Source organism: Scylla paramamosain, chromosome 39, assembly GCF_035594125.1.
Source record: "Scylla paramamosain isolate STU-SP2022 chromosome 39, ASM3559412v1, whole genome shotgun sequence".
Classification (NCBI taxonomy): Eukaryota; Metazoa; Arthropoda; class Malacostraca; order Decapoda; family Portunidae; genus Scylla; species Scylla paramamosain.
Genome location: NC_087189.1, coordinates 10,115,541 through 10,139,353, shown reverse-complemented (window position 1 = coordinate 10,139,353; position 23,813 = coordinate 10,115,541). Strand labels below are relative to the sequence as shown.

The 23,813-nt window shown below is 38.4% G+C and overlaps 1 protein-coding gene across 4 annotated transcripts in view; it reads right to left on the bottom strand.

Annotated features, from left to right (window-relative positions):
- The window catches only part of LOC135092158 (organic cation transporter protein-like), a 108,588-nt gene that overhangs the window by 27,443 nt on the left and 57,332 nt on the right, over window positions 1-23,813 (bottom strand). For 3 of the 4 annotated variants that reach the window (XM_063990428.1, XM_063990429.1, XM_063990430.1), the window contains 3 exons: window positions 8,430-8,533; window positions 7,788-7,942; window positions 614-779 (listed from right to left, as the gene is read on the bottom strand). The exons of the other annotated variant lie outside the window; for it this stretch is intronic. In XM_063990428.1, coding sequence (XP_063846498.1) covers window positions 614-779; window positions 7,788-7,942; window positions 8,430-8,533 — 425 coding nt within the window. The remainder of the gene's footprint in view (window positions 1-613; window positions 780-7,787; window positions 7,943-8,429; window positions 8,534-23,813) is intronic. 4 annotated transcript variants of the gene reach the window in all.

The following is a 23,813-nucleotide window of genomic DNA, read 5'->3' as shown; positions in this document are numbered from 1 at the left end:
ATATATATATATATATATATATATATATATATATATATATATATATATATATATATATATATATATATATATATATATATATATATATATATATATATATATATATATATATATTTCACAAAAATAATATAAATCAAATATAATATGGGAATAGATAGGTAATAAATAGGCCAATGTTATTCATATATTGTTGGTGCTGTGATAATTTCCCCCATTTTCTTCGTTCCAACTTGCCTCATCCATACCACTAATCTAAACAAATAATTTTCGTATATATTAAGAAACCTATTATGATCTGTTTCAAGATAACCAGTCTTTGAAGAAAAATAATGACTAAAATAAATATGACCATCTGTAACCAGATGCATTTTACAACAATATAAGTGAGTGAAAATTTTGTTAAATAGCATCAAAATTAAAGTTATCCTCACTCAAACCAAGTCATACAACCTTCTAACGTGGCTGCATGTTGATGAGTGAGGCTCCACGAGGTGATTATCTGGTGTGAGTAGCAACGCTATCAAGCGGTAAATAGTGGAATTATTTTAAATGTGCCAACTTACCCCTGTTGCCAACTTGCCCTGGTTTCCCCTACAATGGAGCCTGAACTCACCAGCATAAGAGAGTAATCAAACTAAGAAAAGAGTATGAGACTTGCTGCCACCTCCAAGGTTTGACCAAGTAAGCGATGCCTGGTACCACCATACAGCCAAATGCCCACGGTAGTGGAAATAGGGAACCTACGCCATTCCTCTGTGACTCATCGCAGATTTCCATGGCTGAAATTAAATATATGTAATAGATTACTGTGCAGCAGATGAAGGAGGAGACAGTAGACACATGGCGATAAGATAAACATTCCCAGGGAGATTCCATACACAGAGACGTAGATAGGTGTTGTGAATTTGCCTCTGACTCAGCTGTGACCTACCTGGAATTCGTCACAAATGTCTTAACAAGCGGAACGTGAGAAACAAGTTCCACAAGATATGCCTACTAGTTGTGTGCCATCATGTCGGAGTGGACGTGGAGGAAGATGGTGACTGGATAAGTATGAAATGAAAGGTACTCGCCGATGTTTGTTTTATGTACTAATGTTGAAATATAATGAGTATTTTAAGTATAATTTATTTGTTCTTCATTGTTGTGCAGTACTGTTTTCCAGAATATTTAACTAATCTAATCTAATCTAATCTAATCATATGCTCATGATACCACTCTACACTTTTCACGTCTTTTCCTAAATACCAGAATCTTCAATAATTGTATAATTCACGCTGGAACGCCTGACGTATGATCTTTCTACGTATAAAAATCAGATTTGGGCAGGGCAAACTTTGTGTCGCTCCATGCTTTAACAGCTAAATTCCTCCATCCCTTGATTCCCCACAACATACCACATAACTGTTCTCTCTTTTTCAGTGATATTTAACAATATATCTGTATTGAACACCCTTTCTCAGTTATTACTTTACCATAAAATCTCAAGCAAAAACTTCACATCTCGTCCCTTGCTAAAATAGGTATTAGGTGTTAGGAGCTTTCTCCGCCAATCTTCTCACCGCCGCCCTCCCCCGCTGCAAAGTCTGTACGAGGGCCTTATCTGCCCACAAATGATGTACTTTGTACATATATGGGAATTTCCACCCATATTGCTCCCTTAAAAAGGAGGGCTCAGAACGCGTACTTTCATAGAAGATGAGGTGTGTAAAACTGGTGAGTCCGGAAATTTTCGGTTGTTTTAGCCGATGTCCTCCCCCAGCAGCTGGTGCGTGCTGCGACTGCTACACACGTCTCTCTCTCTCTCTCTCTCTCTCTCTCTCTCTCTCTCTCTCTCTCTCTCTCTCTCTCTCTCTCTCTCTCTCTCGCTTGAGATCCTGGTGCCACCTTCGTGCACCTCTGAAGCGGCAACCCTCCTGGATCCCTGCTGCTTCCCCGGCCTCAGACAGCCCCGCTCTGTTTCCTGCACATGCCTCACCCACTGACGGCCCAGCCCGGGAAACCTGCCGCTGCCTACTGTTGCTTCCCCAGCTTCTGCCAACCTTACCACGGTCCCCGGCAGCTGACAGCTCACTGACGCCTTGCCTCAGCCTCTGCCGTCTCTTCATAAGGTAGCCGGCTCGTCTGGTTCCCCATTGCTGCTGCGCCTTCGGCAGTCCCAGCCACGCTGCCGCGCTACCGTTACCGTGGATTACTTATCGTAAATTCCCGTGGGTTACATTGTCTACAGCAGAGGAGCAAGACACCTTTTGTACCACCCAAGGGCGGAAAATGTCTGTGTCGTTCCTCCTACCTCATCACTAGTGGGGGAATGTTGTAGCATGTGTATACAGTTAGACTACACACGCCACGGCATCTATGACACACGTACTTCATATCTCAGTATAACAGCACCAATTAAAACGACACTGTTAAAAAGTTTCCAGTTTAGATTATAGGTAAATGATAGACCGAAGATGATCAGTGTAAAAGAGAGGGCCAGTTGAGTTTCATTGAAAAAAAGGGGGGAATTTTGTGTGGAAGGTTGTGTAGACTTGATAGATGGAAGAATTGAGTTTCTGAGACATTGAACAATACTTAGTTTGCTCTGCCCCAATCAAAAAAATTAGAAAGATCAGAAGTTAGGCGGTCTGTGGCTTCCCTGCGTGAACTGTTTATTTCCTGAAGGATTGGATGTCTATTAAAAGATGTGGATGAAAAGATGTAGGATGGTATCATCAGTATAAGAGTGGATAGGACAAGAAGATTGTTTTAGGTCTTTTTTTTTTCTATATAAGAGGAACACTGTCCAAGGGCAACAAAAATCCAATAAAAAAAAAAAAAAAAACTACCCACTGAAATGCCAGTCCCATAAAGGGGTCCAAAGCGGTAGTCAAAAATTGAAGGATAAGTGTCTTGAAACCTCCCTTTTGAAGGAATTCAATTCATAAGAAGGTGGAAATACAGAAGCAGGCAGGGAGTTTCAGAGTTTACCAGAGAAAGGGATAAATGACTGAGAATACTGGTTAACTCTTGCGTTACAGAGGTGGACAGAATAGGGGTGAGAGAAAAGGGGTGAAGAGAAAGTGTTGTGCAACGAGGCCGCGGGAGCAGGGGAGGCATGCAGTTAGCAAGATCAGAAGAGCAGTTAGCATGAAAATAGCGGTAGAAGACAGCTAGAGATGCAACATTGCGGCGATGAGAGAGAGGCTGAAGACAATCAGTTAGAGGAGAGGAGTTGATGAGACGAAAAGCTTTTGATTCCACCCTGTCTAGAAGAGCAGTATGAGTGGAACCCTCCCAGCCATATGAAGCATACTCCATACATGGACGGATAAGGCCCTTGTACAGAGTTAGCAGCTGGCGGGATGAGAAAAAAACTGGCAGAGACGTCTCACAGCGCCTAACTTCATAGAAGCTGTTTTTAGCTAGAGATGAGATGTGGAGTTTCCAGTTAAGATTATAAGTAAAGGACAGACAGAGATATTCAGTGTAGAAGAGTGGGACAGTTGAGTGTCATTGAAGAAGAAGGGATAGTTGTCTGGAAGGTTGTGTCAAGTTGATAGATGAAGGAATTGAGTTTTTGAGGCATACCAAGTTTGCTCTTCCCCAGTCAGAAATTTTAGAAAGATCAAAACTCAAGCGTTCTGTGGCTTCCCTGCGTGAAATGTTTACTTCCTGAATCGTTGGACGTCTATGAAAAGACGTGAAAAAGTGCAGGGGGGTATCATCAGCGAAGGAGTGGATAGGACATGAAGTTTGGTTTAGAAGATCATTAATGAATAATAAGAAGAGAGTGGATGACAGGACAGAACCCTGAGAAACACCACTGTTAATAGATTTAGGAGAAGAACAGTGACCGTCTACCACAGCAGCAATTGAACGGTCAGAAAGGAAACTTGAGATGAAATTACAGAGAGAAGGATAGAAGCTGCAGGAGGGTAGTTTGGAAATCAAAGCTTTGTGCCAGACTCTATCAAAAGCTTTTGATATGTCCAAGGCAACAGCAAGAGTTTCCCCAAAATCTCTAAAAGAGAATGACCAGGACTCAGTATGGAAAGCCAGATCACCTGTAGAGCGTCCTTGACGGAACCCATACTGGCAACCAGATAGAAGGTTGTGAAGTGATAGATTTGGAAATCAAATCTTTGTGCCAGACTCTATCAAAAGCTTTTGATATGTCCAAGGCAACAGCAAGAGTTTCACCAAAATCTCTAAAAGAGAATGACCAGGACTCAGTAAGGAAAGCCAGTAGATCACCAGTAGAGCGGCCTTGACGGAACCCATACTGGCGACCAGATAGAAGGTTGTGAAGTGATAGATGTTTAAGAATCTTCCTGTTGAGGATAGATTTAAAAACTTTAAATAGGCAGGAAATTAAAGCAATAGAACGGTAGTTTGAGGGATTAGAACGGTCACCCTTTTTATGAACAGGCTGAATATAGGAAAACTTCCAGCAAGAAGGAAAGGTAGATGTTGACAGACAGAGCTGAAAGAGTTTGACTAGGCAAGGTGCAAGCACGGATGCGCAGTTTCGGAGAAAAATAGGAGGGACCAAATCAGGTCCATAAGCCTTCAGAGGGTTTAGGCCAGCAAGGGCATGGTAAACATCATTGCAAAGAATTTTAATAGGTAGCATGAAGTAGTCAGAGGGTGGAGGAGAACAAGCCCATAATCGTCCAAGGTAGAGTTTTTAGCTAAGGTTTGAGCGAAGAGTTCAGCTTTAGAAATAGATGTTATAGCAGTGGTGCCATATGATTGAAATAAAGGAGGGAAAGAAGAAGAAGCAAAGTTATTGGAGATATTTTTGGCTAGATGCCAGAAGTCACGAGGGGAGTTAGATCTTGAAAGGTTTTGATACTTTCTGTTAACGAAGAAGTTTTTGGCTAGTTGGAGAACAGACTTGGCATGGTTCCGGGCAGAAATATAAAGTCCATAAGATTCTGGTGATGGAAGGCTTAAATACCTTTTGTGGGCCACCTGTCTATCATGTATAGCAGGAGAAGAAGCTGTATTAAACCAAGGTTTGGAAGGTTTAGGTCGAGAAAAGAGTGAGGAATGTACGCCTCCATGCCAGACACTATCACCTCTGTTATGCGCTCAGCACACAAAGACGACTCTCTGACACGGAAGCAGTAGTCATTCCAAAGAAAATCAGCAAAATATCTCCTCAGGTCCCCCCCAACTAGCAGAGGCAAAACGCCAGAGGCACCTTCTCTTAGGGGGATCCTGAGGAAGGATTGGAGCGATATGAAAAAATACAGATATGAGATTGTAATCGGAGGGTCCCAACGGAGAAGAAAGGGTGACAGCATAAGCAGGATTAGAGGTCAGGAAAAGGTCAAGAATGTTGGGCGTATCTTCAAGACGGTCATGAATATGAGTAGGGTGTCGCACCAATTTCTCTAGATCGTGGAGGATAGCAAAGTTGAATGTTAGTTTACCAGGATGGCCAGTGAGGGCAGAGGAAAGCCAAAACTAGAGGTGAACATTGTAGTCTCCAAGAAAGGAGATCTCTGCAAAAGGGTCAGAATATCCTCCATTTTGGAAGTTATGTGGTCAAAGAATTTCTTATAGTCAGAGGAGTTAGGTGAGAGGTATACAACACACATAAATTTAGTTTGAGAGTGAATCTGCAGTCATAGCCAGATGGTGGAAAACTCGGAAGATTCAAGAGCGTGGGCACGAGAGCAGGTTAAGTCGTTGCGCACATAAACGCAACATCCAGTTTTGGATCGAAAATGAGGATAGAGAAAGTAGGAGGGAACAGAAAAGGGGCTATTATCAGTTGCCTCAGACACCTGAGGAAAAGAAAAGGAGATGTGGTGTTCTACGGATTGAAAATTTTGTCTTAGAACGCGAATGTTACAGAAGTTAATGAAGAAAAGTTTAGGGGGGTGTTAAGACACGTAGGGACGTTATCAGAAGAACATTCCGGCCTCGGGACATTTGTGGTCCCCTCCCCAGATGGGGACTCCGAGGCTGGTGTAGGAGTCCCCATGATAATTGTGAATTTTTGAGTGAAGGGTGTGTGTGTTATTAGGTGCTTGTAGTTTTGTGTGGAGAAAGAGTTGCCTCTAGAGAGCAAGTTGTGACTGCCCCCTTGTGTTGTGAGACACAAAGAGAAACATTCAGTTAGGTCACAGCTGGGTTTGATGATAAGTTCACAGCACCCCCTGAACAGTGCTTTAGACCTCACTGGGAGTAATTATCGTTTTGGCAGGTGTCTACTGCCTCCTCTTCTGATGAACAATAGGAAAAATACCACAGCAGCAGTAGAATGGTCAGAAAGGAAACTGAGATGAAGTTACAGAGAGAAGGATAGAAGCCGTATCAGGGTAGTTTGGAAATCAAACTTTTGTGCCAGACCCTGTCAAAAGCTTTTGATATGTCTAAGGCAAGAACAAAGATTTCACTAAAATTTCTAAAAGAGGATTACCAAGAATCAGTAAGGAAAGTAAGGATATCACCAGTAGAGCGGCCTTGGCGGAACCCATACTGGCAATTAGATGCCAGAGGCACCTCCGCTTTTGGGATCATGAAGAGGAATCAGACAAGATAAAGATATGTGATTATGATCGGAGGAGCCCAACGGAGAAGAGAGGGTGACAGCATAAGCAGAAGGATTAGTGGTTAGCAAAAGGTTAAGAATCTTGAGTGTATCTCCAGGACGGGCAGGAATACGGGTAGGATGTTGCACGAGTTACTCAGGGTCATGGAGGATAGATAAAGGTTAGTTCACCAGGATGGTCAGTGAAGAGAGAGAAAAGCCCAAGCTGGTGGTGAACATTAAAGTCTCCAAGAATGTGGTCTGAGGGATCAGTAAAATTAATAGATTCAATAACCAGCCCTATTGAATCTTTTCATTCTTCTCTCAAATTGCTTTTCCCGGCTTAATGGCATTGATTTTCTTTCATATATTTCCATTTTTAATAATTTCTCTATGTTTTTATCACACCACAATTTTGTTTTAACATGAATACCTACCACGTTAGTTTGCTTAAACTTTATTATTTTTTTTAACAGCGCCAAATGATGAGGGGTTGCACTACATTAATCCAAATCAATCTATCAATCTTGATTTTTTCTTAGGTTAGTCTCAGTATTTCGACACTGTTATTGGTAAATTTTATAAATCATTGTTTTCTTTCGTATTTCCTCCTGTGTACGGTTTAAACGTTTTCAAGAGGAAGAATACATTTTTCATCTCATTTTTAGGGACTGGCACTTTCATCAGGTTTCTGGTTCCTCCTTTTTTTCCCCCCATTTGGTCAGAGACCACTCATACGTAAAAAAAATAATAATTAAATAAACAAAAATGAATAAATAAATAAAAAAAGAAACAAACAAATAAACAAATTGATAATAATCACAATGACGAAAAAAAAAAAAAACACCAGTTTGCCACTGATGATGCTGACCTGTCACAGCAAAGATTTACAAAAAATGAATTCACTCACGCTTTGTTTTTTCTTTGACATCGTAAGACTGTTTCATTATCTAAGAGAAGACAATTGAATGTATCAATTTGTACACTGCCTTCTTAATAACCTCACAAAAGAAACATCAATATTACCTTCCATACTTCACTTAACTGTAAATGAAAAAAAAAAAATATGAAATGATATCCAAACTGAGGACTTGCTATATCGTATGTATAATACTAACTATAATATATATGCATTTCTGACCGCCACACTGTCTTAACGCAGCACCCAAAACCTTGTCAAAATACCGTGTGGGTATACTTGGCAGGCAAACATTACCAATAAATGCTTTAGAAATTGACCAAAGGTAATTAATCTTACCTATTATAAAGCAGCCGATGTAGCACATTGCTTGAGTAATTTGTATTATTACTCTCAACACTATATAGGTGTAAACATCAGGAGCAGCGGCAGCAAGGAAGTTAAAAATGATGTTCACTATACGCGAGATGAGCACACCACGACGCCGCCCAGTCCTGTGTGTGGAAAATTAATTAACTGCTCCTTGTATATGAAACTGCATTATGTTAATATTATGTAAGAATGAATAAATAAGTACTTAAAAAAACTACCAGGAAGACAGCGATAACAATACATTACACAAAAAAGATCAGTACCAAAGATTGCTTTTTTTGTAAATACGAATTCAACTTCAGTCACTAAAGTGGCAAAAAAAAATCCATACAGGCAACAACAATGGTGAAGCAATACACTCCTCAACCGTCTGTAGCGAAATCATTGGAAGTGCTCATATCTGTTTAGGCACTGCTTGAGTATAGGTGGAGGTGATCAAAATGAAATATGAGGGGGTGCAATATTGTATTGTTCTCGGCATATTTTTCTCAATCCCAGATTCACTGTGATACTCAATATTACAGACTACAACTTGGATAAGCCTATAGTAGTCATTCACTACCTGTTGTAATTAATCAATGAACAACCGAAGAAAAACGGATACATTACACATTATAAAGATGTCCCGAAAACAAATTTCCTATGAAATGACCGAGGAAGGTCGCCGTCTGCGTCGTGGAATACAGGTACCGTCGGTCACACACCAGGTCCCACTGCCGACGCCGCCATGCAGAAAGAAGGAAATGCACTGTGTAAATCATTACATGATAATAGTGCTTGTGTAACAGTACTAATAAAACTCTCTCTCTCTCTCTCTCTCTCTCTCTCTCTCTCTCTCTCTCTCTCTCTCTCTCTCTCTCTCTCTCTCTCTCTCTATATATATATATATATATATATATATATATATATATATATATATATATATATATATATATATATATATATATATATATATATATATATATTATTACGACCCTCGTACCCGCCTCACCAACCAGTAATCTCTCCAACTGACCATCCGCTTCGAATACCGTCTCGACCACACCGTGTCGGTATCATAAAGACGAAGCTTTGGAAACACGTTTCGACTCAAGTCTTCCATAGACCTTGTAGTGACTGGCCAACCGGCTAGTCACTCCACGCCAATCCTCGTGGATTCCCAACATGCTAAGCTTCCCAGGTGTGGGACCGGCCAGACTCAGGCCAAGCACCCGGGAGCTGGGAGAACCCACGAGGCAGCAATTAGTCTCACCTCGACTCTCGTCTCGCACACCCGTGGCCGGTCACCCAGGTATTGCTGTACACCAACAATAAACCCAAGAGTGTGGTCTGTGTTTGCCTCCGTGTCCTTGGCGTGGAGAACACTACAATTGGTGACCCCGGAGTGATGCCGTGACACGCGATGGCGACCACTTGCGACATGCGGGACGTTTTCTTCACCTCGGACCGCCCTCGCTGCCTGCTCCGGACCGCACACACCGCCTGCTCCGGACCACCCTAGCCGCCTCGCTTGGCCCCGGGGGTCGCCTCTCCCTTTGTTTCTCGTTTCGTGGAGGATGGGCGGTAATGTAGTGACTGGCCAGCCGGCTAGTCACTCCACGCTAATCCTCATGGATTCCCAACATGTTAAGCTTCCCAGGTGTGGGATCGGGCAGACTCAAAGTCAGGTTAGGCCAAGCACCTGGGAGCCGGGGGAACCCACGAGGCAGCATTTAGTCTCCCCTCGACTCTCGTCTCGCACACCCGTGGCCGCTCGCCCGGTTATTGCTGTACACCAACAATAAACCCAAGACTGTGATCTGTGTTTACCTCCGTGTCCTTGGCGTGGAGAACACTACAACCTAATCAAGCTGACGACTGACTTCCACTTCCAAACCTCGTCAGTTGCACTCGCTTCTCGCAGTTGGAACCATCCTTTCTCCTGCTGCCTGGATTCGGTTACATCGACGTGAGTTAGAAGAAAACATGAACACAAACATGAAGACACACACGTACACTCATACTCTTCATTGCGTACACGCCTGAGCTACTTATATCTGTGTTGTATTTTGGGTATACATTTCTTTTCCTTTATTGTTTATTATTTGGTGCATGTTACATTCACTTTGTTACTTATTAACTTGTATATGTTTCGTCACCTTTGGTTGCCTTTGGCTTGTATATGTTATGTTAACAGTACATACTTACTTGAAACCAAGCGGGATCACTGTGTCCTAGATAAGTTGCACGCGCTATGCCCGCTTCAGGTAGTGGATATTTAGTGTAATCATTATTGTATGTTTTGTTTCATACTTGTTTCACTGCCTTATGCTACAAGAAAGGATACAACACACCCTTAGTCAACCAACTTCTACCCGTGCTTGTAACATATATTGGGGGCCTGTCCGCGATAGTATCTTATGAACTGGTATGTTATTTGTATGTTAACGCAACTGCTAGTTAAGTAATCACTGTTTCTGTTAAGTTTGTTAAGATTTGTTTACAGGCTTACATACCCACTAACATACATACATAACCACATTATTCACACTCGTTTTCGTCACTTCTTCGTTTATCTCACGAGTATCTGTTGGTGGGTGCACGGTGACCTTGCCTTAAAATATTTCACGAGAGGCCTGGTGAATAGGTAAAGGACTAACTGCGTATTAACATCGGTAGTTGTATCGTTTTCAGGTAAGGATTATTCCGCGGAGTGTAGTTCAACTTCCTCACCTACTGCTCCGAGACTCATTCTCACTCATTTGGGGCCACTGAAGCTCCAAATCAATTCTTAACTTCCTCGCGAGTAACTAGACCAGTGTAAACTCAAGAGTACTTTAGGCCAGCTCTTGTTTGTTGTAAGTGAGGTACATCATTCGCTAACCTACGGCTAGTTATACCTGTGAAGGAACGGCTCATCAGGGGTCGCGCCCCCCCTCTCTTAAAGGTTGTTAACTCGTGTCCAAGGGTGCAAATCCCGTCTTCGCGGTTAATAACCCTCTCGAATCTTATGTCAAGGCTTTAACTCAGTGAAATTTAGAAGATAACTTGTAGTACAGTTTTGACATCATATCTTTTCACTTTCTACTCAAGTGAGTACATCAAAATGACGAAATTCGTAGATCATAGGGAATTTGTACGAAATCCTTCTGTAGAAGAACTCAGAAGAAGAAGAAGAAGAAAACCTTTAAAGTAACCAAATATCAACTAAATTACACTGCTAGTGGTTTCGAGATTCCATTCCAACAAGACATTCGAAAAGATGACTTCATGACACTCATTTTAACTCATCTTGGAGAAGAACCTAGCTCTAGTAAAGGATTCAAGATAATCTTGTCAGACTAAAGATCTTTATATTCTTTTAGAAATAAAGTTAAAATGAAAGCCTTGCAAATGCAGTTAGAATATTAGAAGGATGAAAAGGAGAAACAAAGACAACATGAGGAGAAACAAGCAGAGAAAGAAAGAGCTCACCAGTTACTCATGTTGCAAAAACAACCACCAAACAAGGCTAAGATCACTAAATATTTTTCCCTCTTACTAAAATTCTCTGATCAAGATGCTGAAAATTTCTTTTTGGGAGTTCGAATCCTCTGCTGAACACTTTGAATTGCCTCAGGAGGATTAGAGATGGCTCCTAAGCTCAAGCTCACTGAGAAGGCTTTAACTATCTTGGGAGGTCTAGAAAATAACACTTTTATGCCTCAGTTAAGAAAGGTATTCTAGCGGCATATTCCATTACAATAGAGGGTTACAGACAAAAAAATTTAGGAATCTTAGCAAACTCCAACACCAGACATACTTCGTGAGTTTGCATCAGATAAGTACAGAACGCTGCAAAAGCGGCTTAACTCGGCTTTAGTCACCACATATGACCAGCTAGTAAACTTGATCGCCTTAGAGGAATTTAAACGCAAGGTGCCTCATTCAGTTGTAATGCACATCCCCAGCAGAGACGAGACAATATGTTCTCCTTAGAATACATGGTTTTAACTCTGCGGATATCAAGTATTAGAGTTCGCTCGCCGGTCAGGACATACAAGTCCCGTTTCAGCTTTCGATCAGAACCTTTGTTTACAATCGAATGGTTGCCGCTTCTCAGTTGAACCAGGCGAAGGATAATGAAATGAAAGATTTTTTTCTTATAGCTGGAAAATATTTCAGGCAGTAAAGCTGCTGAAATTGCAGACGTGTTTTCACTTTTTCACCGTCCAGGTACCGTGGGAGAGAGGAAGGCTGAGTCAATTGTAAAGTCCGGTGCAGGTGTTGTAAACAATGGCAAGTCGGTCGTTAGTAGTAACAAGTTCTCTCCAGTGTGTTCATTTTGCAAAAAGTCTGGCCACCTCAAGAGATTGCTCTAATCCCAAGTGCAAAGTAGCAAAAGGTGCTTTTTTATCAAACATTGGACTCATTTGATACCACGAAAACATATCCCTCTGACAAGCTATTTACCCAATTTATGTCAAAAGGATCAGTCTACTTTGATGATAACTTAAAATGCTCAGTAAATATCATAAGGGATACTGGTGGAGGCCAGTCACTTGTACTAAAATCATCAGTCCATGGGATTGTAAAAAAAAAGTTACACTGGTGAAAAGGTGTATTTAAATGATTTTCATGATCCATTTCCACTCCCGTTATTCAGAGTACACCTTGACAGTCCTATAGTGAAGGGAGAAGTGATTGCTGGGGTCAGTAGTGATCAATCTTTGCCCATACCTAATGTTGAGCTTTTACTGGCTAATGACTTGGCCGGTGGTGCAGTCTTTCCACCCCTTGTCACTAAAGACTCGCCACTCCCATAAAATCATATAGGGGAACTTGAGCGGGAACAAAGCTAATTTGCTTCCGGTTTGTGCCATGACCCGAGTACAAGCCGCTAGAACAATCCCGTTGCTGCTCAGTCTTTGCCCAAACCTCCGAGTCCTCCAGCAGCTCAAGTGAACCTAAATCAATTGTTCACTACTAAGGTTCTCTCAGTGGCCCAAAAAGAGGATGAATCATTAACAAAATCTTACTCTCAAGTCATTCCTAAGGATCAGATTATTCACTACCCATCATGTTACTACCAGGGCGACATCCTTATGAGAGTGTATAGACCGCCTAAACCTAATGACGATTCAGCATGGGCTGGGGTCCATCAAATAGTCTTGCCAGGAGTTTTGAGAACACCCGTGATAGAGATCGCTCATGAAAACGTTGCTGGACACTTAGGTATCACGAAAACCTGTGATAAAATATTGATTCATTTCTACTGGCCAGCTCTACGGAAGCCTCATTTGTCATTTCATGTCATACGTGTCAAGTTGCAGGCAAACCTAACCAAACCGTCCCTCCTTATCCCCGCTACAACCATTACAAGCTCCTTCAGAACCATTTCAGAAAATAATCATTGATGTTGTAGGGCCCTTCACAAAAAACAAAAAAAGTAACCAATACATCCTAACTGTACTCGTACTTGACCCAACTACTAGGTATCCTAAGGCTTTCCCTGTTAAGAACATCAATGCTAAAACTATTGCGTCTAAACTCACCCACATGTTTATTATCTATGATATTCCCCAGGAAATACAGAGCGATCGGGAAACAAACTTCACGGGTTATCTCTTATGGGCTGTCTTAACTGAACTTGGTATTACGCAGACTCTAGCGACCGTTTACCATCAGGAGTATAAGGGTGCGCTAGAAAGGTGTCATCAAACCCCGAAATCAATGCTACGAAAATTCTGTTACGAACAGGACCAGGAATAGGAGGAGGCACTGCCCTTCATGTTGTTCGCTATTAGAGAAACACCCAACGAGACCCTGGGTGTCTCTCTTAATTATTATCTGGTAGGAAAGTAAGGGATCCCTACAACTTGTTAAGGATAAGCTGCTTGACTCCACTGCCCATAGGCTTGTCATGGTCATCCATTATTTGGATGATCTAAAATCCACTCTTCATAAAGTCCGCTCATTTGCCCACTCTAATCTCCAGCAAACACAACATGGGATGAAAGCTCATTTTGAGAGAGCCACTCCAGTAAGAACTTTCAAAGAGGATGAAAGAGTCCTCGCCTTTTTACCTGTTCCTGACTTCCCTTTACAGGTTAACTATCATGATCCATATGACATCCTCAAGAAAGTAAGTGATACATATCATACAATTTAGACTCCTGATCGTCGTAAGTCTCCACAATTAATTAATGTTAACTTGCTCAAGTTATACAAGCACCGAACGCCTGCACCGGACTCTACAACTGCAGTGTTACCTGTCCCTTGTGCGTCAAATATAATCGCAGAAACTAAGCAAGTAGACTCAGACACAATCTCAGCTATACAAGACACCTTCAGTAACGCAAATATACTTGAACATTTACACGATAACCTCAGTCACCTATCTTCCTCATAAGTACAAGACATAATTTCACTTGTGGAGCAACATCAAGATGTTTTCAAAACCACCCACAAAAGTGCTCCTTGATGTCTCATGACGTGCAACTTTTACCAGGCACTTCACCTATCCGCCAAGCTCATTACCGTCTACATCAGTGGTTCTCAAACTTTTTCATGAGCGACCCTATTTGGAACATTTCATTCCTTCGCAACCCAAAGTAAAGTAAAGAGAAAGAAAATGTACAATGATATATACACTTTATTTTGGAAAAAAATAAATAGGAGGAGGGAGGTGGGGGTAAGATGAACATACATAACAAAAGTAATTTGTTGTTAAAGAAGAATAATTCAATTAAGTAACTGAAACACACTGAAACACTGAAAGCATGATAATGTTCCTGTGTCCCTGCGACACATCAAAATTGATCTCGCGACCCATAGTTTGAGAACCACTGGTCTACATCCTCAGAAACGAGAGCTGATGAGGAGAGAGGTTGATTACCTACTCAAACAGGGATTGGCTGCACCTAGTCGCTCCCCGTGCATACTAGTCCTCAACTACTCTTCTGCACGGACTACAGACGAGTGAATGCTGTCACAGTGCCAGGTGTCTATCCTTTACCACGAATAGATGATCTCCTTGATGAGGTGGGACAATCCAAATTTGTAACTAAGATTGACCTCTTAAAAGGCTAGTATCAAATACCACTCACTAAAAGAGCTCAGGAAATTTCAGCCTTCATTACCCCCTTTGGCCTTTTTCACTACTTGGTGGCTCCATTTGGTATGAAAAATTGCCCAGCCTCCTTCCAGAGAGCCATGAATCACCTCGTCCAAGACCTACTCGGAGTGTCGCTGTACTTAGACGATCTTCTTATCTTCTTAGATAATTGGGAGCAGCATATCCACCAACTTGCTGTAATGTTCCACAAACTGTAGGAGGCACGGCTGACGGTAAAAATGGCAAAAACTACATTCGGTGGGACAACAGTCACCTACTTGGGGCACCAGGTGGGACATGGCTGTGTCCGTCCCAGAGCCACCAACGTGTCCGCCGTACTGGAGTTCCCGGTGCCATTTTCCAAGAGAGATACGGCGCTTCCTCGGGATGGCGGGTTTCTTCTGTTGGTTCTGCCCGAACTTCGCAGTAGCAGCCGCTCCTCTAACAGGACTAACCAGTGGAACTGCCAAATTCGAGTGGACACCAGATTGTCAGCGGGCATTCGATCAACTCAAGAATCTTCTAGCTCGCGAGCTGGTACTGCAAGCATCGGACTTCTCCCGGCCATTTTCTCTGCAAACCGACGCCAGCGGCATCGCATCAGAGGCAGTCCTACAGGAGAAGAATGGAATCTATCATCCAGTGGTCTATCACTCAGCCAAGTTCAGCAGCCACCAAAGGAATTACAGCACCATCGAGAAGGAACTGCTCTCAACTGTCTCAGTAATTCAAAAGTTTGAATGCTACCTGCACGCCAGCGTCAAGCCCCTGCAGGTATTCACAGACTACAATCCTCGGACATTCCTACAGCGAAATAAGTTTTACCAACCAGTGTCTTCTCCGGTGGTCACTTCTCCAGCCTTATGACGTGACCATTCGACACATAAAAGGCTCTGAAAATATCATCGCCGACGCTCTCTCGCGAATTCACCTCTAATGTTGGCGAAGACCTCTCCAATTTTCCTCGCGTCTCCACCATCACCAAGGTTCTTATTACCGGGTGTCGCCGTCCTCAGGGGGGAGGTATTACGGCCCTCGTACCCGCCTCGCCAACCACTAATCTCTCCATCTAACCATCGGCTTCAAATACCGTCTCGACCACACCGTGCGGTATCATAAAGACAAAGCTTTGAAAACACGTCTTGACTCACGTCTCAATCGAGCTAACCGAGCTGACGACTGACTTCCACCTCCAAACCTCGTCAGTCTCACTCGCTTCTCACAGTTGGAACAATCCTCCCTCCTGCTGCCTGGATTCGGTTACATCGGTGGTTCCCAAACTTTTATAGGCTGGCGCCCCCTTGGCTCCCCGGTGAATTCCTAGCGCCCCCCCCCCCCACACACACACACACAGACACATATGGAAACAAACACCTCTTTCTTGATATTTGGTATGCTGCAATTTGAAAAGAGAAAGGTTAAACACAAATGTGTATTTCACAAATAAAACCCAATTTAGTAAACCAATTTATTTTTTAGCAGTTTTAACTGTTTCAGCAACATGGAATGATAAATAAACATTCCACCAGTAACCTTCATTGTCTCACACTTAATGTTAATGGGATGGATGTGCTTGGTGCAGGGACATAAGCTTCTCAACATCAGGCTGGAACTCACTAAGAAGAAGCCGTAGATCCCCGCGGTCAATAATTTTCAGTCGGTTTCTTTGCTTGGAAAGAAGCAAAGCGACTGCACTGAAGCCCCGTTCTACTAAATACGATGTTGGGAAGGCAATAAAGTACATCTTGACCTTGTTCCACAGCACTTGATAGCAGTCAGATTTTTTTTTGTAACCAAAAATCTTGATATGACTTTTTGAACTTTGGCCTTAGCTCAATGTCATTTTGAATTGAAATCAGTTCTTCCTCTGCCACTCCAGTTTCCTCACCGTCGACATTTAGGAATGAATTGATCACCCAGTCTGGTATTTCAAGCAATAAAATGTCCTCAAATCTCTCAGACATGTCTCTGTGCAGTTCATCCAGGTGTGTACAATACATTTGAAGGTCATCGTCTGGTATGCCTTTTTCCTTATCCAATTCAGAGAGGCTTGGGAAATGGTAGAGTGCATGACGAGCTATTTTTCTTTTGAATAACTGTAACTTGGCCAGGAAGGTGGAGATAGCTGATTTGACTTTAATTAGGTTAGCCTCATTTCCTTGCAGCTGCAAATTAACTTCATTGAACTTTGTGAATATATCTGCCAAATAAGCAATGTTTCTTCATGTTTCTTAGTTCATCACACAGAACAGAATTGGAGTCTTGGAAGAATTCAACAACTGTATCAATCAGTGAATAGAAACGTCTCAGGCAGTTTCCCTTTGATAGCCATCTAACTTCTGTGTGCAACACTAAACGTTCAAACTCTTCATCATTATCAGTGCAGAGCTGTCGAAACAGTCGGGAATTGAGGGCATGTGCCCTGATTTTATTTACTGCTGTGATAACAGTACTCATTGATTTGTGTAGTCTACCACTCAGGTTTTTTGCGACCAGATGCTGCCTGTGGATTACACAGTGCACTGTAAGTACTCCAGGTACAACTTTTTTCAAGAAACTAATGAAGCCACGATGACGACCTACCATTGATGGTGCCCCATATGTTGCACAAGCAAGAATGTTAGAAAGTGGGATGTCTTTCTCTTTGAAAAAATCATCAACGACACGAAATACTGACTCCCCTTCTGTGTCTGTTTCAAGCTGTGGTGCAAGCATGTGCAAGGACAGCCTTAGCACAGTAACACTTCCAAATTAAATTTAATGGTGAAACCCTTTGGCGTCCTTCCATGATATCTTTATTATATGATAAAATTCTGAACATTACAAGCTTGAAATTACAAACCTGAGCTTTTGCTTTTGTAGTCATATGCTGTCGCATCTGACTGGGCCAGAGCGGCGTGCGGTAACCGGACCCTGATGCGTCGTCCACTGACTCGTCCTGCTGCACTTGTTGTGTACAAATCATCAAACAAATGTTCGAACTTCTGACTTCGACTTCGGACTGCCGCCCCCCTACCGCCCCCTTCTTCCTCACCGCCCCCCCAGATCTTTCCACCGCCCCCAGGGGGGCGGTACAGCCCACTTTGGGAACCACTGGGTTACATCGACGTGAGTCAGAAGACGTGACGAATACGAACACTCACACACGTACACTCACACTCTTCATTACGTACACGCCTGAGCTGCTTATATTTGTGTTGTATTTTGGGTATATATTTGTTTTCCTTCATTGCTTATTACTTGGTACATGTTACATTCACTTTGTTGTTTATTAACTTTTATATGTTGCGTCACTTTGGTTTCTTTTATTACTGTTAAGTGTATGTTAACTGTACATACTTACTTGAACCCAAGCGGGATCATTGTGTCCTAGATAAGTTGCACACGCTATGCCCGCTTCAGGTAGTGGATATTTAGTTTGATAATGATTGTAAGTTTTATTTCATACTCATTTCACGGCCTTATGCCCTTATGCAACCAGAAAGGATACAACACACCCCTAGTTAACCAAGTTCTATCCGTGCTTGTAACGATTATTTATATATATATATATATATATATATATATATATATATATATATATATATATATATATATATATATATATATATATATATATATATATATATATATATATATATATATATATATATATATATATATATATATATATATATATATATATATATATATATATATATATATATATATATATATATATATATATATATATATATATATATATATATATATATATATATATATATATATATATATATATATATATATATATATATATATATATATATATATATATATATATATATATATATATATATATATATATATATATATATATATATATATATATATATATGGTACAACACACCCCTTGTTAACCAAGTTCTATTCGTGCTTGTAACGATTTTATATATTACTTTAATATTTTAATGTAGCATATTCTATTAAATAATTTATATAACAAGATAGTTAATACACTAAAGTGTATGAACCCTTTATATCGAGAAGTAATCGCTGCGGTTTCCAATCTCTGGAAAGAACTGGGTGATTGCGAGAGCTTGAGATTACTTCTTTCTAAAGTTAATATAAATTGATAGGGAGAGCGTAAACTCAAATCAAAATCAAAGTAGAGCTAAAGTTACTATAGCGTTTCAGTTACATTGAAATGGTTTATTGTGCAATCAATTTACTTTGAGTTGATTTTAAATTGTTGCTAAAGCTATGAAATCATTATAGGTTAAAAATAATACTGAGAAAAATAGTAATTAATAATAAAATACTAGTAAAGGCCATAGATTATAACTACTGGAATGCAAATAAGATATATATCTATATATATATATATATATATATATATATATATATATATATATATATATATATATATATATATATATATATATATATATATATATATATATATATATATATATATATATATATATATATATATATATATAATTTTTATTTTTTATTTATTTATTTATTTTTATTTTTTTTAAGATTAAAATAAATATTTTAAAATAGAACGGACGAAAAATGTCAATCCCGAAATAAGGATAACTAACATTTTATACCTTTTTTGTAGCATAAAAATTTGGAATATAATATTAACGATGAAATGTGAAACGAGCTTTACAATAGGAATAAAATATAATTTAATTATTGGGTGGATGTAATTTAATATTTAAAAGCAGGAAGCTTTTTATTATTAATATAATCAACCAACATATTTATTTATCTATTTATTTATTTTTTTTTTCAAGGCATAAAAGTAGCTATGAAATTAGTGTTATAATTTAGATAAAAAAAAAATATAAAATAAATAAATAAATAATTCATTCTACCTTTGAAGTACTACTACAATATTATATTTAACGTTAAACTTTAAGAAAAAAAATGGTAATATAAGTAGAGTAAGCTGTAGAATAACTGGAGATCTGGAATATAGAGAATTAATTATAATAAAAAGATGAAATAAAAAAAGGAACTCGGCAAAGGTTATTTCTTGCCTGTTTATCAAAAACATGTCTATTTGAGGATATTTATAGTCTAGCCTACTAACATTAGATTTTAAATAGCTGCGGTATCTTGGCCGTGTAAAGGTAGCATAATCATGTTTTTTTTTTTTTTTTTTCAAACTGTTGTTTTAGTATAGGAGTTTATAGTGTTATGGTAGCAGGATGAGTCTCAAATTGTAAATATTTTCTATTATGAAGTTTACGAAGGGTTGCTCAAACTATTCCTTACAAAGTAAGATTAGCTTTAATTTTATTATCATTTATTGTGTTATTGGATGGGTTTAAATTAGAGTTGTTTGTTAAATATCAGTGTTATATTTGGTTTATATTTATATCATTGCCTTTGAGATTTGCTTCTTGCTTAGCAGAGACTAATCGATCACCTTTTGATTTTGCAGAAGGGAAATCAGACCTAGCATCAGGATTCTATACAAAATATAGGAGAGAAGGATTTGTTTTAATTTTTATAGCAGAGCATTCAAAAATTCATTTTATAAGAGTTCTCTTTGATATTGTATTTTCAGGGAGAAGACATTGTAGAACAATATTTTATCTGAAGTCTATTATTAGCGTTCTTTTTGTGTGACTTCGAGGAACTTTACCTCGACTTCGGTATGATAAACTAATATATTTATCTGAAAAAAAGTTTTTACTTGTTTCTATTAATCTTTATTGTTCTTTATTGGAGTAAAGTCTTCATGTTTTGTAAATAATTTATAAATATTACTAAAATAATATATTAAACGCAACTGTTAAGAATATTTTTTCTCTTTCCTGGTATTTTCAAAATATCTATTTTAGATAAACTAAACGGTCATTTTAATATTTTATCTCATCCTATAAATAAGTAGAAGGTGGTTAATAATAAACAGAGAAAAATAGGTAATAATTAAAATTTGACCTGTAACTACATAAGACTCTTCAACAGGCCGGGTCCCATTTCATGTTAGTAAAACAAATACTGAAACTAGTTTTCAGAATGTAAACTGATTAAGAGGGTGAAAAGTTAATCTACGAAAATTTGAGGTATGAGTAAAAGGTAGAAATATAATAATTACTACTGAAGCAACTATAGCAATTACTTCTCCAAGTTTATTTGGAATAGATCGAAGGATGGCGTATGCAAATAGAAAATACCCTTCTGGTTGAAATATGAGCAGGGGTAACTAAAGGACTGGCTCTAATAAAATTATCAGGATCACCTAGTAAAGATAAGATCTCTCTTATATTATAGAGGGTATATGATAAGTAGAAAGGTAAATATAACCATAAATTCTACAATATCTTTAAATGTAAAGTATTGGTGAAATGGTACTTTATCTAGTTGTCTAGATACACTCAGTCAGGTGCTATTGGCACCTGATTGAGAGAAAAAAAAATGAATAAAATTTATAGCGGCAATGATAGAGGGGAGAACAAAGTGAAAGGTAAAGAAGCGAGTTAATGTGGCATTGTCAACCGAAAACCCTCCTTCAGTTCACTGAACTAGGTCCCTGCCAATATAAGGGAAAGCTGAAAAAAAGCTTAGTAATAACAGTAGCTCCTCAAAATTATAGTTGCCCCCAACGAAGAACATGACCCAGAAAGGCCGTTACTATAACAAAAAAAAAAAAAAATACTACTTTAACTGCTAAAGCGTGGAAGATTATATAAGACCCATAGTAAATACCTCGTCCGATATGGATATATGGACAAAGAAAAAAATGATGCTCCATTGTCATGTATAGTTCGAAGGAGTCAACCATAATTTACATCTCGACAGATAATTGGCCATTCTAGAGAAAGGTAAGTCATTATGGGTAGTGTAATGTATAGCTAAAAATAAACCAGTAGCAATTTGAATTACGAGGACCCAAAATTTAAAAAAAGCTGAAATATTTGAAGGTAAGAGTCTATCAACTAGAGTATTATTAACAATTTTAAATAATGACCCTTCATTTAACATAATGACCCTTCGCGTGAAGGGTCATTATGTTTAACTATATTGGTTTTAGTAGTACGTAGACATGGAAATTATGCTTTTCAAAGATTTAATTTATTAGAATGTTATTATTCCTTTGGTAATATTGATAAAGTTTAACAGCGACTGGAAAATTGAGGTTATTTATATATTTTATTTATTTATTTATTTATTTATTTATTTGTTTTTAATTAGAATTAACTGCTATCACTTTTTTTTTTAGTACAGGATTCAGCCTGGGATTAGATTATATTGGCTATATTTCAATTTTATTAAGTGCTTGGACTGCTTCATTAATTTTAATTTCCAGTCCGAAAATTTTTGAAAGTAGAAAATTTTAGGGGAAGATTTATTGTAACAAATATTATATTACTGTTTTCAATATTAGCTTTTCTTCTATAGATTATTTAATATGTTATATTATGTTTGAAGCGTCTTTAATTCCGACGTTAATTTCGATTTTAGGTTGAGGGTACCAGTTTGAACGTGTGCAAGTGGGTGTTTATATACTTTTTATACTTTGCTGTTTTCTTTACCTTTATTAGTATTTTTTATTTATTTATTATCTGATAACAGGAAGATCGGTCATTAATTTAAGAATTTCTATAGAAGGAATAAATCATTTATATAGGTTTTGATATGTAAGAACTGTTTTAGCATTTTTAGTTAAAACACCTATATTTATATTTCATTTCTGGCTACCAAAAGTTCATGATGAAGCACCTATTGCAAGTTCTATAATTTAGCAGGAGTATTATTAAAATTTGGAGGCTACGGTTTAATTCGAGTGTTTGTAATGTTTCAACTAGTAAATTAAGAATTTTGTTGACTTTGAGTTTGTTTAGAAATTGTAGGTGGAGTATATATTAGTTTAATATGTATACGTCAAGTAAATATAAAATCTTGAATTGCTTATTCTTCTGTTGTCCATATAAGATTGGTATTATGTGAAATCGTAATTTTTAAATGATGAGGATTAGCTGGAAGTGTAATTCTAATACTTGGACACGGTTTGTGTTCTGGTTTATTTCGTTTAGCTAATATGGTTTATGAAGGAGCAGAAAGTTAGATTAATAGTAAATAAAGGATTATTGGCATTTATACCTAGAATAGGTCTTTTTTTTTTTTTGAGAGTGAGACACATGCCCAGACCTCTTTCTTTAAATTTGTCAGGAGAGATTATATCAATTTTAGCACTACTAACTTGAAGAAAAAAAATTGATTTTGGGTATTAGGTCTTATTTATTTATTTATTTTTTTTTTTTTTGCGCAAGTTGCACCTTATATATGTATAGTCTAAAACAACATGGAGTTTTTAATAATTCCTTGTATTCATGCTGTTCAAGGAAAGTTAGAGAGTATCTAAGGTTGTTTTTAAACTAATTCCCCTTAAATGTAATAATTATAAATAGAACTTTATTATTGATAGACTTAAAAATTTAAAAGAATCCTTTGGAAAATTTCTATACATGAAATTAGAATATTAAGTTGATTTTGAGGGTCGACTATCTGCGGGACTTTCAGCATTAACAAAAATTAAAAGAGGTGTTATAGATGTAGTTGAATGGGAACTTTTTAGGTTAGTAAGAATTGTATTTACTTGAGTCTTAGATTGAATCTCTTTAGTGTTTATGAAATTTGTATTTGCGATTTCTGCCACGTTGGTTTTTTTTTTCTTTTTTTCTTTTTTTTTTTTTTTTTTATAGAGGAGGATATATAACTGATGATAAGACTTTTAATTGATTTACATAATCTTGTCTTGACTTTCATTCTCTCTAAGAGATTTATAGTTTTACGGCATAATTTGGTTAGAATTTTATTGGGCTGAGGATTAGTGTCTTATGCTTCAGTAATTTAAAAATCTACAAATGCAGGAGTACTCACTTTTCTTTCTAATCGTGTAGGAGATGTAGCAA